Source organism: Rhinoderma darwinii, chromosome 2 (assembly GCF_050947455.1).
Source record: "Rhinoderma darwinii isolate aRhiDar2 chromosome 2, aRhiDar2.hap1, whole genome shotgun sequence".
In the NCBI taxonomy this organism is placed as follows: Eukaryota; Metazoa; Chordata; class Amphibia; order Anura; family Rhinodermatidae; genus Rhinoderma; species Rhinoderma darwinii.
Window position 1 is genome coordinate 459,738,772 of NC_134688.1, and position 19,875 is coordinate 459,758,646.

At 45.2% G+C, this 19,875-nt stretch overlaps 1 protein-coding gene across 2 annotated transcripts in view; it reads left to right on the plus strand.

The window, feature by feature from the left end:
• The first annotated feature begins 2,495 nt into the window (after positions 1–2,495).
• The window catches only part of LOC142743628 (interferon alpha/beta receptor 1-like), a 75,737-nt gene continuing 58,357 nt past the window's right edge, over positions 2,496–19,875 (plus strand). The window contains exons 1-4 of one of the 2 annotated variants that reach the window (XM_075854573.1): positions 2,496–2,736; positions 15,192–15,312; positions 16,964–17,130; positions 19,382–19,512. In XM_075854573.1, coding sequence (XP_075710688.1) covers positions 2,658–2,736; positions 15,192–15,312; positions 16,964–17,130; positions 19,382–19,512 — 498 coding nt within the window. In that variant the 5' untranslated portion in view covers positions 2,496–2,657. The remainder of the gene's footprint in view (positions 2,737–15,191; positions 15,313–16,963; positions 17,131–19,381; positions 19,513–19,875) is intronic. The other variant, XM_075854571.1, reaches the window with a different exon arrangement.

Consider the following 19,875-nt stretch of genomic DNA (forward strand, 5'->3'; position numbering starts at 1 on the left):
GGTGGCTGCAATATATATGGGGACGGTGGCTGCAATATATATGGGGACGGTGGCTGGAATATATATGGGGACGGTGGCTGCAATACATATGGGGACGGTGGCTGGAATATATATGGGGATGGTGGCTGGAATATATATGAGGACGGTGTCTGCAATATATGTGGGGACGGTGGCTGGAATATATATGAGGACGGTGGCTGTAATACATATGGAGATGGTGGCTGCAATATATATGGAGATGGTGGCTGCAATATATATGGAGATGGTGGCTGCAATATATATGGAGATGGTGGCTGCAATATATATGGAGATGGTGGCTGCAATATATATGGGGACGGTGGCTGTAATATATATGGAGATGGTGGCTGCAATATATGTGGGGACGGCGCCTGCAATATATATGGGGACGGTGGCTGCAATATATATGGAGACGGTGGCTGCAATATATATGGAGATGGTGGCTGGAATATATGTGGGGACGGTGGCTGGAATATATATGGAGACGGTGGCTGCAATATATATGGAGATGGTGGCTGCAATATATATGGGGACGGTGGCTGGAATATATGTGGGGACGGTGGCTGCAATATATATGGGGACGGTGGCTGCAATATATATGGGGACGGTGGCTGTAATATATATGGAGATGGTGGCTGCAATATATGTGGGGACGGCGCCTGCAATATATATGGGGACGGTGGCTGCAATATATATGGAGACGGTGGCTGCAATATATATGGAGACGGTGGCTGCAATATATATGGGGACGGTGGCTGTAATATATATGGAGATGGTGGCTGCAATATATGTGGGGACGGTGGCTGCAATATATATGGAGACGGTGGCTGCAATATATATGGGGACGGTGGCTGCAATATATATGGGGACGGTGGCTGCAATATATGTGGGGACGGCGCCTGCAATATATATGGGGACGGTGGCTGGAATATATGTGGGGACGGTGGCTGCAATATATATGGAGACGGTGGCTGCAATATATATGGGGACGGTGGCTGCAATATATATGGGGACGGTGGCTGCAATATATGTGGGGACGGCGCCTGCAATATATATGGAGACGGTGGCTGCAATATATATGGGGACGGTGGCTGCAATATATATGGGGACGGTGGCTGGAATATATGTGGGGACGGTGGCTGCAATATATATGGAGACGGTGGCTGCAATATATATGGAGACGGTGGCTGCAATATATATGGGGACGGTGGCTGCAATATATATGGGGACGGTGGCTGTAATATATATGGGGACGGTTGCTGCAATATATATGGGGAATGGTGGCTGCAATATATATGGGGACTGTGGCTGCAATATATATGGAGACGGTGGCTGCAATATATATGGAGATGGTGGCTGGAATATATGTGGGGACGGTGGCTGGAATATATATGGAGACGGTGGCTGCAATATATATGGAGATGGTGGCTGCAATATATATGGGGACTGTGGCTGCAATATATATGGAGACGGTGGCTGCAATATATATGGAGATGGTGGCTGGAATATATGTGGGGACGGTGGCTGCAATATATATGGAGACGGTGGCTGCAATATATATGGGGACGGTGGCTGGAATATATGTGGGGACGGTGGCTGCAATATATATGGGGACGGTGGCTGTAATATATATGGGGACGGTTGCTGCAATATATATGGGGAACGGTGGCTGCAATATATATGGGAATGGTGGCTGCAATATATATGGGGACGGTGTCTGCAATATATATGGAGACGGTGGCTGGAATATATATGGGGACGGTGTCTGCAATATATGTGGGGACGGTGGCTGGAATATATGTGGGGACGGTGGCTGCAATATATATGGGAATGGTGGCTGCAATATATATGGGGACTGTGGCTGCAATATATATGGGGACTGTGGCTGCAATATATATGGGGGACGGTGGCTGCAATATATATGGGGACGGTGGCTGCAATATATATGGGGACGGTGGCTGGAATATATGTGGGGACGGTGGCTGCAATATATATGGGGACGGTGGCTGTAATATATATGGGGACGGTTGCTGCAATATATATGGGGAACGGTGGCTGCAATATATATGGGAATGGTGTCTGCAATATATATGGGGGACGGTGGCTGCAATATATATGGGGACGGTGGCGCTATATATATGGCTGGTAATATTATGGAGGAACTGGTTGACAACGAGTTGGGCACTGGTTGGCACTTTTACTGGCTGGCAATATTATGGAGGAACTATTTCCCATTATTATGGGGCACTGATTGGAAGTTATAAGTACTGGCTGATAATATTATGGAAGAACTGGTTGGCACAGTTATGGGGCAATGATTGGCAGTGTTTTGGGGACATTATGACATAAGAGTGGGAATGTGATAATGTTGTCTTTCTTCCTCATCTACAAAACTATTCATAACGAAACTGAAATAATGAATAAAACCTGTCACAGTGCGCTGTCGCTAAATCCGCGGCCATTTTCCTGGAGCCTGCTGCATACACTACAACGAGTCTGAATCTACAGACCGCTGTGATGTAGAACTCGGGAGACGCTTCTGTGGTGTGGGAGGTCCGCGCCCGGCAGGGGGTGATGGTGGGAGGGATGAGGCGAGAACAGTGTTGTGTACGGCCGATCACAGCGGAGATTTGAGGAGGATGCGGGAGGACATGGCGGGGCGGCTCGTCATCCTGCTGCTTGTTACATGGATGGTCGGTACGGCAGTGGGGACAGAAGGTCAGTCACACTGAGAGTGAATGTGGCGTTGTCTGCTGCCCCGTGCCCACTCTATACCTGCCAATCCCTGCAGCGCCACCTGTGTCAGTCCCTGCAGCTGCTTCTGGAGATCTAAAACCCAATGCAAACGCAAATTGGATTGGCTGTCCATAGCAACCAATCAAGTTATACCTTTCATTCTTCACTCAGCCTTAGAAAAATGAGAGCTGCATTCCTATTGGTTGCTATGTAGATTTACTTCAGTTCTCCAGTACTTTGCACAGGGTTTTAATGGGGTAATGTAGTTACCCTGGCTTTCTTGCGTAAAGTAATGGAGTATGTTCTGAACGCCACAGTGGATTTCCCCCCCCAAAAAATCTAAAGTATGAATCTATATGAATATATGCATCTCCCCTTAGGTTTCTACAAAACGCATGTCAAGTGCCTAAAAACCCTCCTGTGGTTTTCTTTATTGGGTTTTTATCTGCGTTTTTGCAAACACGTAATTGTTTCAGCCAGTTTTTAAGTTATGTTGAAAAGCCTATTGAATTATATGGAGAAAATGGCAGAAAAAAATACTCAGAAGTTCCTCATAGACTTCCTATTGAGCCCGTACTCCGATACATTGATTTACGGAAAAAGCCGAACAGACACAAAGCGGCTGAGCGCTCACACGAGCACTTCTACAGCTTCGTTTTAGGGATTGCTGGGTGTCTCAGTGCTTGGACCCCCACCAATCAAACCACAATGACATGTCAAAAGTTTGTCAAACATTTAGTTAACCTTTAAAAAAAATAATATATATATATGCCAAAACCAAACGCTGCATCCGTGTTCGGGCCGCAAATCCGGACTTGCGGATTCACCAGTACTGGTGAATTGTTGTGGATCTGTGAGTCCTGATGACACACTGATGCACAAATACGTTTTTTTGCGGTCCAACGGACCCGTGGTTTTGCCGAACGCACAACCAATTCGGTCGTGTGCATGAGGCCTTATGTATTTAATATAACAATAGGCAATAAAGGGCGGACAGATCCAGATGTGTGACATACCTTTGCAGATTTTTGTATTGGGTATGACTGCAGAAAGTATGATAAAAAATGTACCTTCCTCTTAGGCTTCGTTCACATCTGCGTCGGGGCTTTCTCTCAGGGGACCCATGAGCGGGACCCTGACTGAAACAAACGGAAACCATAGGTTTGCATCATCATTGATTTCAATGGTGACTGATCCGGTGCAAATGGTTTCCGTTTGTCACTGTTGTGTAAGAGTGCAGTCGTTTTGACAGAATGAATAGCGCAGTCGACTACGGTATTGATTCCACCAGAACGACCAAATCCTTACACAACGGTGACAAACGGAAACCATTTGCATCGGATCCGTCACCATTGAAATTATTGGTGATGCAAACGGAAACCTATGGTTTCCGTTTGTTTCAGTCAGGGTTCCGTTCGTTGGTTCCCCTGACGGAAAGCTCCGACGGAACCCATGAACGGAGTCCCGACACAGATGTGAACGAAGCCTAAGAGGAAGAAAATTAAACGTATCCATCAGAAAAACAAAAACGTTTTTACCTTGAAGAAAAGGGGCAGGTTGTGAACAGAACAAAAAGGAGGAGTAGGTTACCTGTCACCCTAAGTGAAAGTCTATTCCATATCATGCACCTGTTAGGGGATTTCGGGTACATTCGGTTGTATTTATATTTGCAAGCGTTTTTTATGAGCGGTATGTTTACGTCCAGTGGATACAATTCTGTCCATGGTCATGTGATGGACACACAGGTGCTGGGATCGTTAGAAGACACAGCTCTGATACACATACTGTAACTGTAACGAGCCCAGCACCTGTGTGTCCATCACATAACCATGGACAGTATTTTATCCACTGGAAATAAACAATGAAGGTTCCTACTGAATAATAACAAGCAGAGATCTTGAAGAATTAATACAGAAAGTATATTCAAAAACTGTATAACTTTTAATTATATAAAAATATAACATTAATTTGCTGAAAACAGTCAGTTTCCACACGAACATGACCAGAGGCTTACACAGGAAATGTGGTGAATAATGTTATGGTAGATACAAAATAAGGGAAGGCGAGCAGCGTCTGCGCCCAGTGTGGAAATATCGACTCAGCACTGGCACAGTGTTACGACATATATGCAATGTTAAAAATCTAGTAAACTACATGTGTGACATCTTCTCCTTCGGCTCAGCCGGTGAGCCTGCTCCATACTGCCCCCGAGCCTCCGCTGTATAAAAAGAGACAAACTCTTTAATTTGTATATAAGTAAATTTAAATATAAACATTAAAATTCCTTTAATCCGGCATAATTTGGACCAGACCATTGTCAAATTATCAGACATTCTTCATAATCAGCCATAGTAAGGCTGGATTCACACGAGCATGTTCGGTCCGTAAAGGACGGAACGTATTTCGGCCGCAAGTCCCGGACCGAACACACTGCAGGGAGCCGGGCTCCTAGCATCATAGTTCTGTACGACGCTAGGAGTCCCTGCCTTTCTTCGGGACAACTGTCCCGTACTGTAATCATGTTTTCAGTACGGGACAGTAGTTCCACGGAGAGGCAGGGACTCCTAGCGTTGAACATCACTATGATGCTAGGAGCCCGGCTCCCTGCAGTGTGTTCGGTCCGGGACTTGCGGCCAAAATACGTTCCGTCCTTTACGTACGTAATGTGCTCGTGTGAACCCAGCCTAAGGCCTCATGCACACGACCGTATTTTTTCCCACCCGTAAATACTGGCGTAAATACGGGTCCGGTGTCACACGTATTCCACCCGTTTTGCACCAGTATTTACGAACCCGTGCCCGTAAATATGGGTCCGGTGTCACACGTATTCCACCCGTATTTACGAGCACGTTTTTGGCGGCAAAATAGCACTGCACTAATCGGCAGCCCCTTCTCTCTATCAGTGCAGGATAGAGAGAAGGGACAGCCTTTTCTGTAATAAAAGTTAAAGAAATTCATACTTACCCGGCCGTTGTCTTGGTGACGCGTCCCTCTCTTCACATCCAGCCCGACATCCCTGGATGACGCGGCAGTCCATGTGACCGCTGCAGCCTGTGATTGACCTGTGATTGGCTGCAGCGGTCACATGGCCTGAAGCGTCAACCAGGACGTCGGGCCGGATGTCGAGAGAGACGCGTCACCAAGGCAACGGGCGGGAGACCGGACTGGAGGAAGCAGGAAGTTGTCGGTAAGTATGAACGTCTTTTATTTTTATTTTTTACAGGTTTATACTGATCGGTAGTCACTGTCCAGGGTGCTGAAAGAGTTACTGCCGATCAGTTAACTCTTTCAGCTCCCTGGACAGTGACTATTTACGGACGTCGCTTAGCAACGCTGCCGTAATGACGGGTGCACACATGTAGCCATCCGTCATTACGAGAGCTCCATAGACTTCTATGGACTGTCCGTGCCGTTATTACGGCCTGAAATAGGACATGTTCTATCTTTTTCAACGGCACGGGCACCTTCCCGTGAAAAAACGGGAAGGCACCCGTCGCCAATAGAAGTCTATGAGCCCGTTATTAGGGGTCGTAATTACGACCCGTAATAACGGGAGTTTTTACGGTCGTGTGCATGAGACCTAAGTATGTAAAACTGACTTGAGAACCTTTAAATACAGCCCAAAATATGATACTACAATGGTAAGACGTACACTACCGTTCAAAAGTTTGGGTCACCCAGACAATTTTGTGTTTTCCATGAAAATTCACCCTTTTATTTATCAAATGAGTTGCAAAATGACTAGAAAATATAGTCAAGACATTGACAAGGTTAGAAATAATGATTTTTATTTGAAATAATAATTTTCTCCTTCAAACTTTGCTTTGGTCTTGGAATGCTCCATTTGCAGCAATTACAGCATTGCAGACCTTTGGCGTTCTAGCTGTTAATTTGCTGAGGTAATCGGGAGAAATTTCACCCCATGCTTCCAGAAGCCCCTCCCACAAGTTGGATTGGCTTGATGGGCACTTCTTGCGTACCATACGGTCAAGCTGCTCCCACAACAGCTCTATGGGGGTGAGATCTGGGGACTGCGCTGGCCACTCCATTACAGATACAATACCAGCTGCCTGCTTCTTCCCTAAATAGTTCTTGCATAATTTGGAGGTGTGCTTTGGGTCATTGTCCTGTTGTAGGATGAAATTGGCTCCAATCAAGCGCTGTCCACAGGGTATGGCATGGCGTTGCAAAATGGAGTGATAGTCTTCCTTATTCAAAATCCCTTTTACCTTGTACAAATCTCCCACTTTACCAGCACCAAAGCAACCCCAGACCATCACATTACCTCCACCATGCTTGACAGATGGCGTCAGGCACTCTTCCAGCATCTTTTCAGTTGTTCTGCGTCTCACAAATGTTCTTCTGTGTGATCCAAATACCTCAAACTTCAATTCGTCTGTCCATAACACTTTTTTCCAATCTTCCTCTGTCCAATGTCTGTGTGCTTTTGCCCATATTAATCTTTTCCTTTTATTAGCCAGTCTCATATATGGCTTTATCTTTGCCTCTCTGCCCTGAAGGCCAGCATCCCGGAGTCGCCTCTTCACTGTAGGCGTTGACACTGGCGTTTTGCGGGTACTATTTAATGAAGCTGCCAGTTGAGGACCTGTGAGGCGTCTATTTCTCAAACTAGAGACTCTAATGTACTTGTCTTGTTGCTCAGTTGTGCAGCGGGGCCTCCCACTTCTCTTTCTACTCTGGTTAGATCCTGTTTGTGCTGTCCTCTGAAGGGAGTAGTACACACCGTTGTAGGAAATCTTCAGTTTCTTGGCAATTTCTCGCATGGAATAGCCTTAATTTCTAAGAACAAGAATAGACTGTCGAGTTTCACATGAAAGCTCTCTTTTTGTAGCCATTTTCAGAGTTTAATCAAACCCACAAATGTAATTCTCCAGATTCTCAACTAGCTCAAAGGAAGGTCAGTTTTATAGCTCCTCTAAACAGCAAAACTGTTTACAGCGGTGCTAACATAATTGCACAAGGGTTTTCAAGTGTTTTCTAATCATCCATTAGCCTTCTAACACAGTTAGCAAACACAATGTACCATTAGAACACTGGAGTGATGGTTGCTGGAAATGGGCCTCTATACACCTATGTAGATATTGCATTAAAAACCAGACGTTTGCAGCTAGAATAGTCATTTAGCACATTAACAATGTATAGAGTGTATTTCTGATTAATTTAATGTTATCTTCATTGAAAAAACTGTGCTTTTCTTCCAAAAATAAGGAAATTTCTAAGTGACCCTAAACTTTTGAACAGTAGTGTACATGTTGCGGAATTTCCGATCAGATTATCTGTGCAGGAAAACCGGAGCATTTTTTTTTGCAATATATATGAACATGCGGTGGATTCAAATTCCGCACAGCAGGTACATTTTTGCACATCTTTTCTGCTATTTTTTTCCGCAACGCGTGGATGAGAAAATATTTACACGTTATCAATTTGTTCTCCTGATAGGAGCCGGAATATAACATATTCTGGACTTACAGACAGTCAAAAGTACATTAAACTGAATCATCAGTCAGTAGAAAAGCATAAAAAACTTGTAAGGATGGAGGAGCTTTAGGCTGAGTTCACACAACCTATTTTCAGGCGTAAACGAGGCGTATTATGCCTCGATTTACGCCTGAAAATAGGGCTACAATACGTCGGCAAACATCTGCCCATTGATTTGAATGGGTTTGCCGACGTTCTGTGCAGACGACCTGTCATTTAAATGACTGCTTCGTCAAAGAAGTGCAGGACACTTCTTTGAAACGTAATTTGAGCCGTTCTTCATTGAATTCAATGAAGAACAGCTCAAATGATCGGCCGTTAAAGACGCCTTGCAAAATGCGAGGATGAGCAATTACGTCTGAAACGAGGCAGCTGTATTCTCCTGAAAACAGTCTGTCTTTTCAGACGTAAAAGACAGTTCTCGTGTGCACATACCCTTAGAACGAAAATAAATTAAAGGGGTGTCTCATCAGACTACGGCTACCGGAGCGATCAGCTGATCCTGCTACCGACATCCCGAGCAAACAGACGATTTTGAGGGGGGAAGCCATGGCCAGCCAGACACTTCCCCTGCAGCAGTCTCCGCAGTGGAAATGTAGTATTACATGGCTCTCTGTTCTGGCTCATAGAGGGGGTCCCAAGCTGGGATACCCCCCTCTATGATGTCCATATGCTGTAATTGGGCATATTGACAGGGGTTGCCTTAGTGAGACATTCTGTTACACTGCTGAATTTTTAAAGACTTTCTAGATCTCTGCTTGCATTCAGTGAATGGTATCATTCATGTTTACATCCAGAGGTTGAAAGTCCATCTTGACCTAGTCCTGCTCACACAGTTGAGGGTTTAGGAGACTGGGGGAAATCTTAATTCTCACTGTGCAAGTAGCAGCAGCTCTGTCCTCACCTCCTTGTGCGGGTAACTGCAGTTGTATATTGGAGTCTGGTGTCTGATGAATGGGTCGTGTACACTACTCCGGTTTTAGGTCGCCACTAGGTTGAAAAGTGTAGGCTAATGATTTTTTGCTCAGCCCATACTGATGACACGTCACCTGGCCACAGTGGCTTAGTGATGTCACCTGGCCACGGTGACGTCACCATGAACCGACGTCTGGTGATATGCTGTCCATATGGAGAATGGATTTTGCAGTGGGGTCTCTATATGGGTTAGAGTGCCCTGGCATGAAAATGTTTGTGAACCACTGGTCTAGGCAATCCACCATGAGCTAAACATCTGCACAAATCATGTACAAAATAAAAGTATTGAACGTAAAAACAGTGTAATTTATATGGAAACACAAATTAGGCCTTATCAAAACATAGCAACCAATCAGCACTTAGCTTTCACTTCTTAAGTGCCTCTGGAAAAATGAAAGCTGCACTTTGATTGGTTACTATGGTCAACAAGGCTCAGTTTTTAGGTTATAGACCGTTTTAATTCTATCACTCCTCCGTATACAGTAATAATAAGGAAAGTAGTTGTCACCATTACCAATTGACTTATCTCTCGCTGTGATGTAGGGGGTGTGCAGTGTTTAGATACAACGGGGGAGATATGTCCAAACTGATGCAAAGGAAAAGTGGAGTCGTTGGTAATGGCAACCAATCAGATTACACCTCTCATTTTTCAGAGGCCCTTTGGGTTTCCAAACGCATACTTTTCAAATCAAGTTATTTTCGCCACGCTCCCACTACCCTCTGGATTTTACTCTACGAGTTTTGCTCTGCACTTATCCCCTAGCCTAGATCTTTATATTACAAGATTTTATTAAAAAAAGAGGGCTAGGATAGTGGATATGTTTTGACCACTACTGGCAGTGTAAAAACCAGCGTAGATAGTGCCACACTCAGTGCTCCTTGTAGATCATGCCACACTCATTGCCCCCTTGATGATAATGCCCCCCTAACAAATAAAAAAACCGTATACTTGCCTAGCTCCAATCACACGACGAACTGAGCTGCACGGTCTCGCAGCCTCCTCAGTCCTGCAGCCTATCAGCTTCTGAGACGGGACCCTTGCGTAGGCCTGGGTGCGATCCAGTGACCATATCGTGCCAGCCTCTGCAGGGCTTCTGTCCCAGCGTCTTATAGGCTGCAGGCCTAACGTGAACTTATAGCTCCTTGCTCCGACATATTATTCAATTGTATCTGCGTCCTGAGGATGCAGATACTGTTGAATGGGGCAGTTTCCCGGGGCACCAGGACAAAAATCCAGGGCTTGGGCCCCGGATGCTAGCGATGCCACAGTAGGTAAGGGCCTTTCGACCCTGGTCACAGGGGGGTTTCCGGACAACTGGAAACCCTCCCCTCCCCACCCCTACGTGCGCCCCAGATTAAAGTTCATGGCCTTCACTGAAATTTATGAGATAAATTTAGTCACCCTGATATGGAAATATAGACACGTTATCACCATCTTTCAGCTTACACGTCCTCGGGTGCTTTTACATGCCAGCTGCTTATGACCGTATCTCTAGGAGTTCTGCTTGGGTAGATAGGAGTATGCCGTTGGCTCCTGCAAGCAAAAGTGAATCTTGAATTTGGGACATAGCTAACATGGGCACCGTCTGACTCATACCAGGTTGGTTTTAGCCTGAGGACTGTAATGTTTTGCTGCCGTTCAGTCCAATAAAATACAGATGTAGCAGAGTTGAATTTGTCATTTGGTTGCCATATAAGGCCAGAGAAGTTCAACAGATCTCATGATGTCACCGGCATCTTCTGGCAATCTGCTCATTGTGAGGGGACCTGTCAAAAAGAAAAACACTGTCCAAATGGCATGATGTGGAGGACATAAACTGGCTCGTCCGTGCATTACAGGGATGGCCTATTGATTTCAGTGGGCACCATGTTTTGCTTTATGTCCCTTGCAGTCTCACTGGACTTGTCTGCAGGAGGAACTCCAGTGATCAAGTCTTTGTCAAGGGGTTTCAGAAGTGGAAATAAGTTGTCTTAATGGCTGGTTAGGTCCCAGAAAAAATAGAGAAATCCCTGGTTCATACATTGAGCTCAATAATAATACAGCTCCCCCTAGTGTTGACTTCAGACAGAATTTTATCAATTAAAAGGGGTTTTCCTTTTTATCACTGTGTAAATTAAAAGTTCTGAAACTTTTTTTTTCTATACTTCTTGTTTCAATTCCTCACCATTTTTAAGATATTAGTTGCAGTCAGTGAATGAGAACATCGACTTACCTGCTAACGCCGATGCTGCTGCAGAATCAACTGAAGCCTCTGGTGCCGATGTGTCCTCGCTCGTCTGACACGATGCAGGACCTGTGAGTAACGTCACAGCGTGATCTGGCAGAAGCTGGGCGTTCTGAAGAGAAGTGGATGATACTTCTCTTCAGAACGCCCAGCTAGTAAAAGTAGTAAAAACGCCCCGATGTACGCACATAATACACGCCCACTTGGACTTTTACTTTTAAACACACCCACTTGGACTTTTGCAAGCCTCATTTGCATAAATACAAAAATGGTCATAACTTGGCCAAAAATGCTCGTTTAAAAAAAACAAAAACGTTACTGTAATCTACATTGCAGCGCCTATCTGCTGCAATAGCAGATAGGGGTTGCAAAATCTGGTGACAGCCTCTTTAAATAGTCCAGGGTGTGCTAGGATGGGCTGGGGGCAATATTCCTGGTGTGTGCACTGGCCCTTTAAGAACTGGGACAAGCGTGCGTGCACCCTACGGGCATCAGCCAGTGGAGGAGGAGAGAGCAGAGCGTGCGAGTGTCCCTGAGGAGGGAGACGCTGGCGATGAGGACAAGCAAGTTGGCGGCCGCTGGGGTTAGGGAGACCCTCAGCTGCCGGCGCTACTAAACCCATGTTCCTCAAGTTGATACAAATGTATTGAGTCTAGACAATGCTCGGTGAGCAGGGACACCTCTTCTAATTACTGAGTTTCAACCACAATTATTGAAAACATGTGCATAAAATCAAGCACACAGCAATGTAATCTCCATAGCCAAACGTTGCTAGTAGTATGGGTTGTACTGAAGAGCTCAATAACTTTAGACGTGGCACTTATGATGATGTCACTTATGCCACAAGTCAGTTTGGGAAATTTCTGATCTGCTTGACCTGTCCCGGTCACCTGTATGTGCAATAATTGTGAAGTGGAAGCGTCTAGGAGTGACAACAGCTCAGCCACAAAGCGGTAGGCCAGAACTCGCGGAGCGGCACCCTCAAGTGAAAAAGCATGTAGATCGTAAAAATGGCCTCTCCTCTGTTGTATCACTCACTACAGAGCTCCACACGGTCTCTGTAAGGGACATCAACACCAGAACTGGGTGTCTGGAGCTTCATGAAATGGGTTTCCATGGCCGCTGCCCACAAGACTAAGATTTTGATGCACAATGCCAAGCGTCGGCTGGAGTGGTGTAAAGCACGTCGCCACTGGACTCTGGAGCAGCGTGTTCTCTGGAGTGATGAATCATGGCTCACTATTTGGCAGTCTGATGGAGGAATCTTGAGTTTGGTGGATGCCAGGAGAACGTTACCTACCGGAATGTATAGTGTAACATTTAGTGGAGGAGGGGTAATGGTCTGGGGCTGTTTTTAGTGTTAGCTCTTTTAGTTCCAGTGAAGGGCAATGTTAATAATACGAAAACAAAGACATTTTACACAATTGTAGCTTCCAACTATATAATACGTTTTTGGTTCGGCTCTTTCCTATTCCAGCATGACTGTGCCCCTGGGCACACAGCAAGGTCCATAAAGACATGGTCGTGACGAGTTTGTTGTGGAGGAACTTGAGTTGCCTGCACAGAGGCCTGACCTCAACCCCATCCAACACCTTTGGGATGAATTGGAACGCCGATTGCGAGTAGACCTTCTCCCCAACATCAGTGTCTGACCTCACGAATGGTCTTTTGACTGAATGGGCAAAAAATTCCCACAGACACTCCAAAATTTTGTGGAAAACGTTCCCAGAAGAGTGGAGGCGGCTATAGCTGCAAAAGGGGCCTAACTCCATAGTAACGGCCATGGTTTTGCAATGGGATTTCCAACGTGCTCATATTGGTGTGGTGGTCAGATGACCACATACTTTTGGAAATCAAGTTAATATTACAGAAGGTCTCGGTTTTTACTCGTCCTTATAAAAGGAACACTCCAGAAAAAAACTGATACACAGTGCTATACCTAGTGCACAGCCTGAAGGGGCGGCGTATGACTCCTATCTTTGGTATGCTTTGAGTCATGCACTGCCCCCTCAGGCCATACTATGCAAAAACAGCGTGCCAGTTTTCCTTGGAGTGTTCCTTTAAGGGGTTTAACGCTTTTAATTCCCCATCCTTTGAGTCATTCCATTGGCACGGATCCCTCGACAGAGCAGAACCTTATTGTGTGAATGGAATTCCCCTTTTGTCATTCCCTCATTGTGTAATATTACTACATAGCTAGAACAGGCTGCGTAATATTTTTGCTATTTTTATAACGCTTACTACCGCTTATAGGGAGGCAGCCCAAAATGACATGAAGACACAAAATCGACTACTTTAACTTGGTTTTATAATCCTTGGAAACTACCTAAGTTTGTTGCGAAGTCTTCTACTGAGGCTCTGTTCACATCTGAGTTGTTCGTTTTAGTTACTCTGCTCCGTCATAGTAGCAGAACAACGAAAATGAAGTCCGTTACTGATTTGTCACATGATGGACCCCAACGGCGCCCGACTGACCCTATTGTCTATAATGAAGTCCGTTGGGTTTCCGTCGTTTTGGAAGAGGGGGGTGGGAGCAGATGGGAGAAAGGGGTCAGGAATCTCCCAATACTGGCAGCCCAGGCACTTAGAGCTTACTCAGGTAATACAATCTTGGGAACCACAGTGTAAAATAAGAACCTGACCTGTTGTGTTCCTCCATGTTCTTTATAAAATTTATTTCAGTTGTCCATTCCCGCAAGGAAGAGGTGTGTATGGAGTGTGTGACGTCAGGGGCTCTTCCAGAAGCTGAATCTCCGGCCAGAGCATCGGCAACAGCGTTTCCGACGATTCCGCCCCTGGAGTAGCCCCTAACATCACTGTCCATATAAGACGTTAGTGGTTTTGGGATGCCGGAAGCCCCAGCCAGAATCTCGGCAACGCTTTGGCCAGGGAATCCACCCCTGGAGGGAGCCCCTGACTTCACTGTCCATATATGCTATCTACAGGGGGGTCAAGTGGCACTATCTACAGCGGCGGGGGTGGTGTGGCCCTTTTACAAGGAGAGTGGTGTGGCGCTATATGGGCACTATTTGCAGGGAACACTGTGGCGCTATCTACATGGGCACTGTGTGTGGCACTATCTGCATGGGCACTGGGGCACTAGCCACAGTGGCACTACATGGGCACTGTGGTGCAATCTATGTGGGCACTATCTACAGTGGGCACAGTGGCACTATCTACATGGGCATTGTGTGTGGCACTATCTGCTTGGGCACTGGGGCACTAGCCACAGTAGGCACTGTGGCACTACATGGGCACTGTGGTGCAATCTATGTGGGCACTATCTACAGTGGGCACTGTGGCACTATCTACATGGGCACTCTGGTGTTTTCCAGGGCTTGGGACAAAAAAAAAACCCTGACTATTTAAATTCATCCTTTTCTGCCATGAAAAACGGAGGGCAGACTGGGTTATTGTTTCCGCTAAAGAAAAAACGGAAATCATACGGAACGGAGACAAATGGAAACCATTTGCAACGGAAGGATTACCGTTGAAATCAATGGAAATGCAAACGGAAGCTATGGGTTCCTCCGAAGGAAAGGTCTAACGGAACCCATGAACGGAACCCGACACTGATGTGAACGAGGCCTCACCTTGCAGTACATAATAAGATCCATCATCAGCAGATAACCTGCTTGTTGACCGTTTAGATTTTTTTGCAAACGCTACACAAAGTATAAAAAAACTGAAAAGGAAAAAAATAATAATTTCTTAATACATAGCCTTTTTATTTTGCAGGTCTGGAAACCATTGACATTTTAATCATAAAATCTATTGACAAATTTACAGCAATATTGGACTGGAATTACCAGTGTCTGGGAGAAGACGTAAAAGTCCCATTTACTGCTGTTTATAAGAAGTAGGTTCTTCACCGGTGTTCTGATGTATGTTGTGTACGGATCCAGTTTTCCGGGTGATCCAAAAACGTATGAAATCCCTGTTTTTTATGCCACACCTCCATTTACCAACCAAAAAATGTTGCAAGAGGGCGCCACCAATATATGAGCACAATTTCTACTCGTTGATAGGAGCACAATACTGTCTAAAGAAATGAGATTGTAATTATGTTGAAAAGTTTTTGGCTTTCTGGTTTGTGTTCCTTCAGCCCCTAACCTCATTAACCCCTTCAGGATGCACCATATTATTCATTGACGTTTTGTGCTTTCCGAGAGCCATATTTTTTTCACTTTTCCATCGACGCAACCATATAGGGGCTTATTTTTTGCAAATTAATTTTTATTGCCACCATTTTTGGTGGAATGGGCAAAAAATGTCCTGATTTTAGTCTTTTTTGCATTTTTTTTTTTCATGTGATGCATTTTAAATAATGGGATATCTTTTTTTTTTTCTACGGGTCGTTACTATTGCAGTAGTATCTTATATTAAAAAAAATAATTTAAACTAATATTTTTTTTTTAATAAAAAAAAAATACTTTATTTTGTGGGGGGGGGGGGGGGTTTGTTTTATTAAACTTTATTACACATCATTGCACTTTTCTTTTGACCCACTACGGACTAGTAGCTGTGATCATTTGATCGCTTACATAATGCTTAGGAACATTTAGTATTCCAAAGCATCATTGCTATTGTGTAACACGCAAACTTTTAGGCCTAATTTACACGAGCGTTGAATACGTTGAAACAACGGCTGTCACACGGTCGCATGTTTTTCAATGGGGCCATTCACACGCCCGTTGTTTCAACGGAGCGTGTGAAGGGTCCGTTGAAAAATAGAACCTGTCCTATCTTGTTCCGTTTTCACGGATCCCTCCATAGGCTCAAGTCTATGGGGATTCGTGAAAACGCGACCCGCACGGGGTCTACGCGGGCGTGAAAAACATGAAGTTTTTCACAGCCGAGTGTCCCCACGCTCGTGTGATTCAGGCCTTGGGCCCGCGCCTATGTCAGGCCTTAGCACCTTTTGTCAGGCCCCTGGCTGCTATAGAAACCAAATGGCACCTCGTGATCACTTCGCGGGGTGGCTGACATAGGGACATAGGGAGCCCCCTCGGTCAAACTACTTAGATGCCGCGATCACTCCTGTGCCCGTGCCATCCAGTGGACGTACTATAACGTCTTATTGTAGTAAGAACACCGCAATTAGGACCTAATGGTATGTCCATTTGCAGGAAGGGGTTAATGAGGTTAGACAGACAGACAGACCCTGCTGTCCTGGCTATATATGTCATGTTTATTAAGGCGTTATGGCTTCCATTTATAACTCGGCCATGACAGCTATGCTCAACCTGCATGCAACCTGATAAGGCGAAGCCCCCAAGGACCACATTGACTTTAATCTGATCTGTTGGGGATCCGGTATATTTGACAGCAATAATTGCTCTGCGGAGTGAGCTTTTCTTGCTGTCAAAAATACCGGACCCCCCAACGCAAGTGTGAACAGAGCCTTAGATAGTCCAGTCTTCCAGCTTTGAAAACAATGAAATGGTAGCACATGTAAGAGGCGATCCTATCCTATGCTTCACTGCTTTCCATTTTATATTCATCTTCAGGATTGGAGCGCCAGAAAACGAGTCGCAGGAATGTGTTGTTATAAATTGCTCTTGCAATATATCTTCTGATTTACTAGACTACAGTCATAATTATACCCTGCTGGTCTCTGCTACAACGCCTGAAGGAAAAAATCTCTCCAACTCTCAAGACTTTGATCCCAACTATAGTGAGTAGTGTATGTTCTATAGCAAAAAATACATGAGCTCATAAATGTCTCACTTGTCATATTCTACATAGTATTTCAATGATTAGAGCAGCAGTTTGTGCTCCAGAGCTGCTGTTCCTGTTGCAAATAGAGACAGGATTATTTAAATGCGGCTATCTTTAGTCACCTCGTCATTGAGCTTGCATACTTATAATTTCCCTGCTCCCTCTGCCCAAATCCACTGCTCCTCTCTCAATGTCTGACTCCTTGGGTTTGTAAAGAAGGAAAAGGCACTGCTATTTTACTTAAAGTGTAACTAAACTTTCAAAAAACTTCTGACATGTTACAGTGACGTGTCAGAAGTTTTGATAGTTTGGAGTCTGAGCACTGAGACCCCCACCGATTGCTAAAACGAAGCGTCAGAAGCAATCGGATGTGTGCTGGGCCGCTTGGTTTCTGCTAGGCTTTTCTCAGAAAGCCGAGGAGTCGGTGTACGGGCTGAATAGAAGGCCTATGAGTCCGTACACCAACTGCTTGGCTTTCCGAGAAAAGGCGATCAGAAACGAAGCGGCTCAACGCTCGCTCAAGGGCATCTGCCACTTCGTTTTAGCAATCGGTGGGGGTCTCCGTGCTCGGACCCCCACAGATAAAAACTTCTGACGTGTCACTGTAACATGTCAGAAGTTTTTTGAAAGTTTAGTTAGTTACCCTTTAATAGACCAAATGCAGAGACGGTATTAGCAATGCAAATTCTTCCATTTACATCAATGGAAAGACTTTTTGGATGGGGCTTACCTGTGGACTGACAAGTTCAATATAATTTACACCAGAAACTGGCGTAGGCTATAACACTATATATACCATTGAGGAGGTGAAACTTTGCATCGGTTTGGTGAATAAATTCCTCACTTTTTTTTTTGAGTGCTGCTTCCGTGCTCTTTATTTTTGGGATATTCCTCATATAAGGAGAAGTCACTCCTTATTTTGAAGCATCGCATCGGCCATATTGGTTTATTGCCACAGTGCTTCTCTTTTGGTCTATTTTTAGCACCGAAGAGCGACCCAAAAACAGGGTTGACAAGTAGAGCGCTCATGACAGGGAAGCGCTGTTAGGCCCTGTTCACACTGAGTTCATTGCAGGCATGTAAAAATGAGCTCCGTTTTTTTAATTGGTTTTGCACAACAGGCGTTTTTTGCCACATTTTTTTTTACCTCTTTATTCAACAGGCAAAGGAAAAAAAACACCAGCGGTTTTTGCCATAAAACACGTCCAAAAACGTGTCGGCCATTGGCAGCGTTTTTTTTCCGTCTCCCGTTGATTTCAATGGAGTTTTTGAGGCGGAAAACGCCTCAAAATAGAGCAAGTCGCTTCTTTTTCCTGTGAGCGTTTTTTTCTGCTTGAGGGAAAAAAGCGCCTCCGCCTCCCATTAATTTCAAAGCCATTTTTTCCGCGGTTTCCGCTGTAAAAGACGTGTAAATAAACTCTGTGTGAACGGGGCCCTAAGGGTATGTTCACACTGAGTTTTTTTACTAGTTTTTTTTACGCGGAAACCGCGCCGCAAAACTCGTCAAAAACCAGCCAAAAATGCCTCCGATTGATTTCAATGGGAGGCGGAGGCGTCTTTTTCCCAGGAGCGGTAAAACCGTCTCGCGGGAGAAAGAAGGGACATGCACTATCTTCGGGCGTTTACGCCTCTGACCTCCCATTGACATCAATGGGAGGCAGATAAAGCGTATTTCGCGGAGTTTTATGCCCGCGTCGTGCAGCCAGAGGAAAATCTGCCTCAAACTTTCAAACTGAGTTTTGAGGCAGAATTTCCGCCTGCAAAAAACTGTGTGAACCCGGCCTTAATGTCCCGCAGGTGAACTGTGGTCCGGTAGGAGACAGATAGGGTGGTCTGTCCCAAGATGACAGGCATCCAGAAGGGACTTGAACGAGCTCCGTGAGCGCCAAAGTGCCGTGTAGGGACCTCAGGAAAGGTATTATTTGCCCTTAGAGGATAGTTAGGGTTCAAGCAGTGAGATCGTGCCATATGCGTGGGTTAAGCTGTTTATTATCTACAATCGTTTGTATGCGGAATAAACCATTTCCTTCGGAGGGATGTTCTCCTCTGTGCAGTTTATTTGGCGGTCCGCACTATAAACACCTCCTTAGAGTTCAGAAAGCTGCTACCCTTGATGCTAAATTACCCCAAGAATCACAATGTATATTTATCATAAAATGTATTCAAGACAATCTAACCACATATTTTATTCTTGCCCATTTCACCAGCGAGTAAACCGCCGCCTCATGTCAGTATAACGTCCAGTGATGGACTGGTAATGGTTAATATTTTAACCCCAGACCCTCCAAATTTGGAAGAATATCACCTGACACTCCGAAAGAACGATTCCACTGAGCAGGTAAGTGGCTTTAAAGACTATATACACCATTGAAAAAGTTTTGTTTGTTTTTTTTAAATTAACCCCTTAGTGACCACTAATACGCCTTTTTACGTGATTCACTAATGGGCTTTAGGCTAGGCTGACGCCTTTTCACGTCAGCCTAGTCTAAGTCCTGCACGGGTCTCCCGTGCAGGCAGGAGCCGGGGCTCTGCTGTCTGATGACAGCTGAGCTCCTGCTCCAACGCCCGCGATCGAAGTTTACTTCGATCGCGGCCGTTTAACCCGTTAAATGCCGCCGTCAATAGCGACCGCGGCATTTAACTTTGTTTACAGAGGGAGTGCGCTCCCTCTGTCACCCATCGGCGGCCCGCGAATGCAATC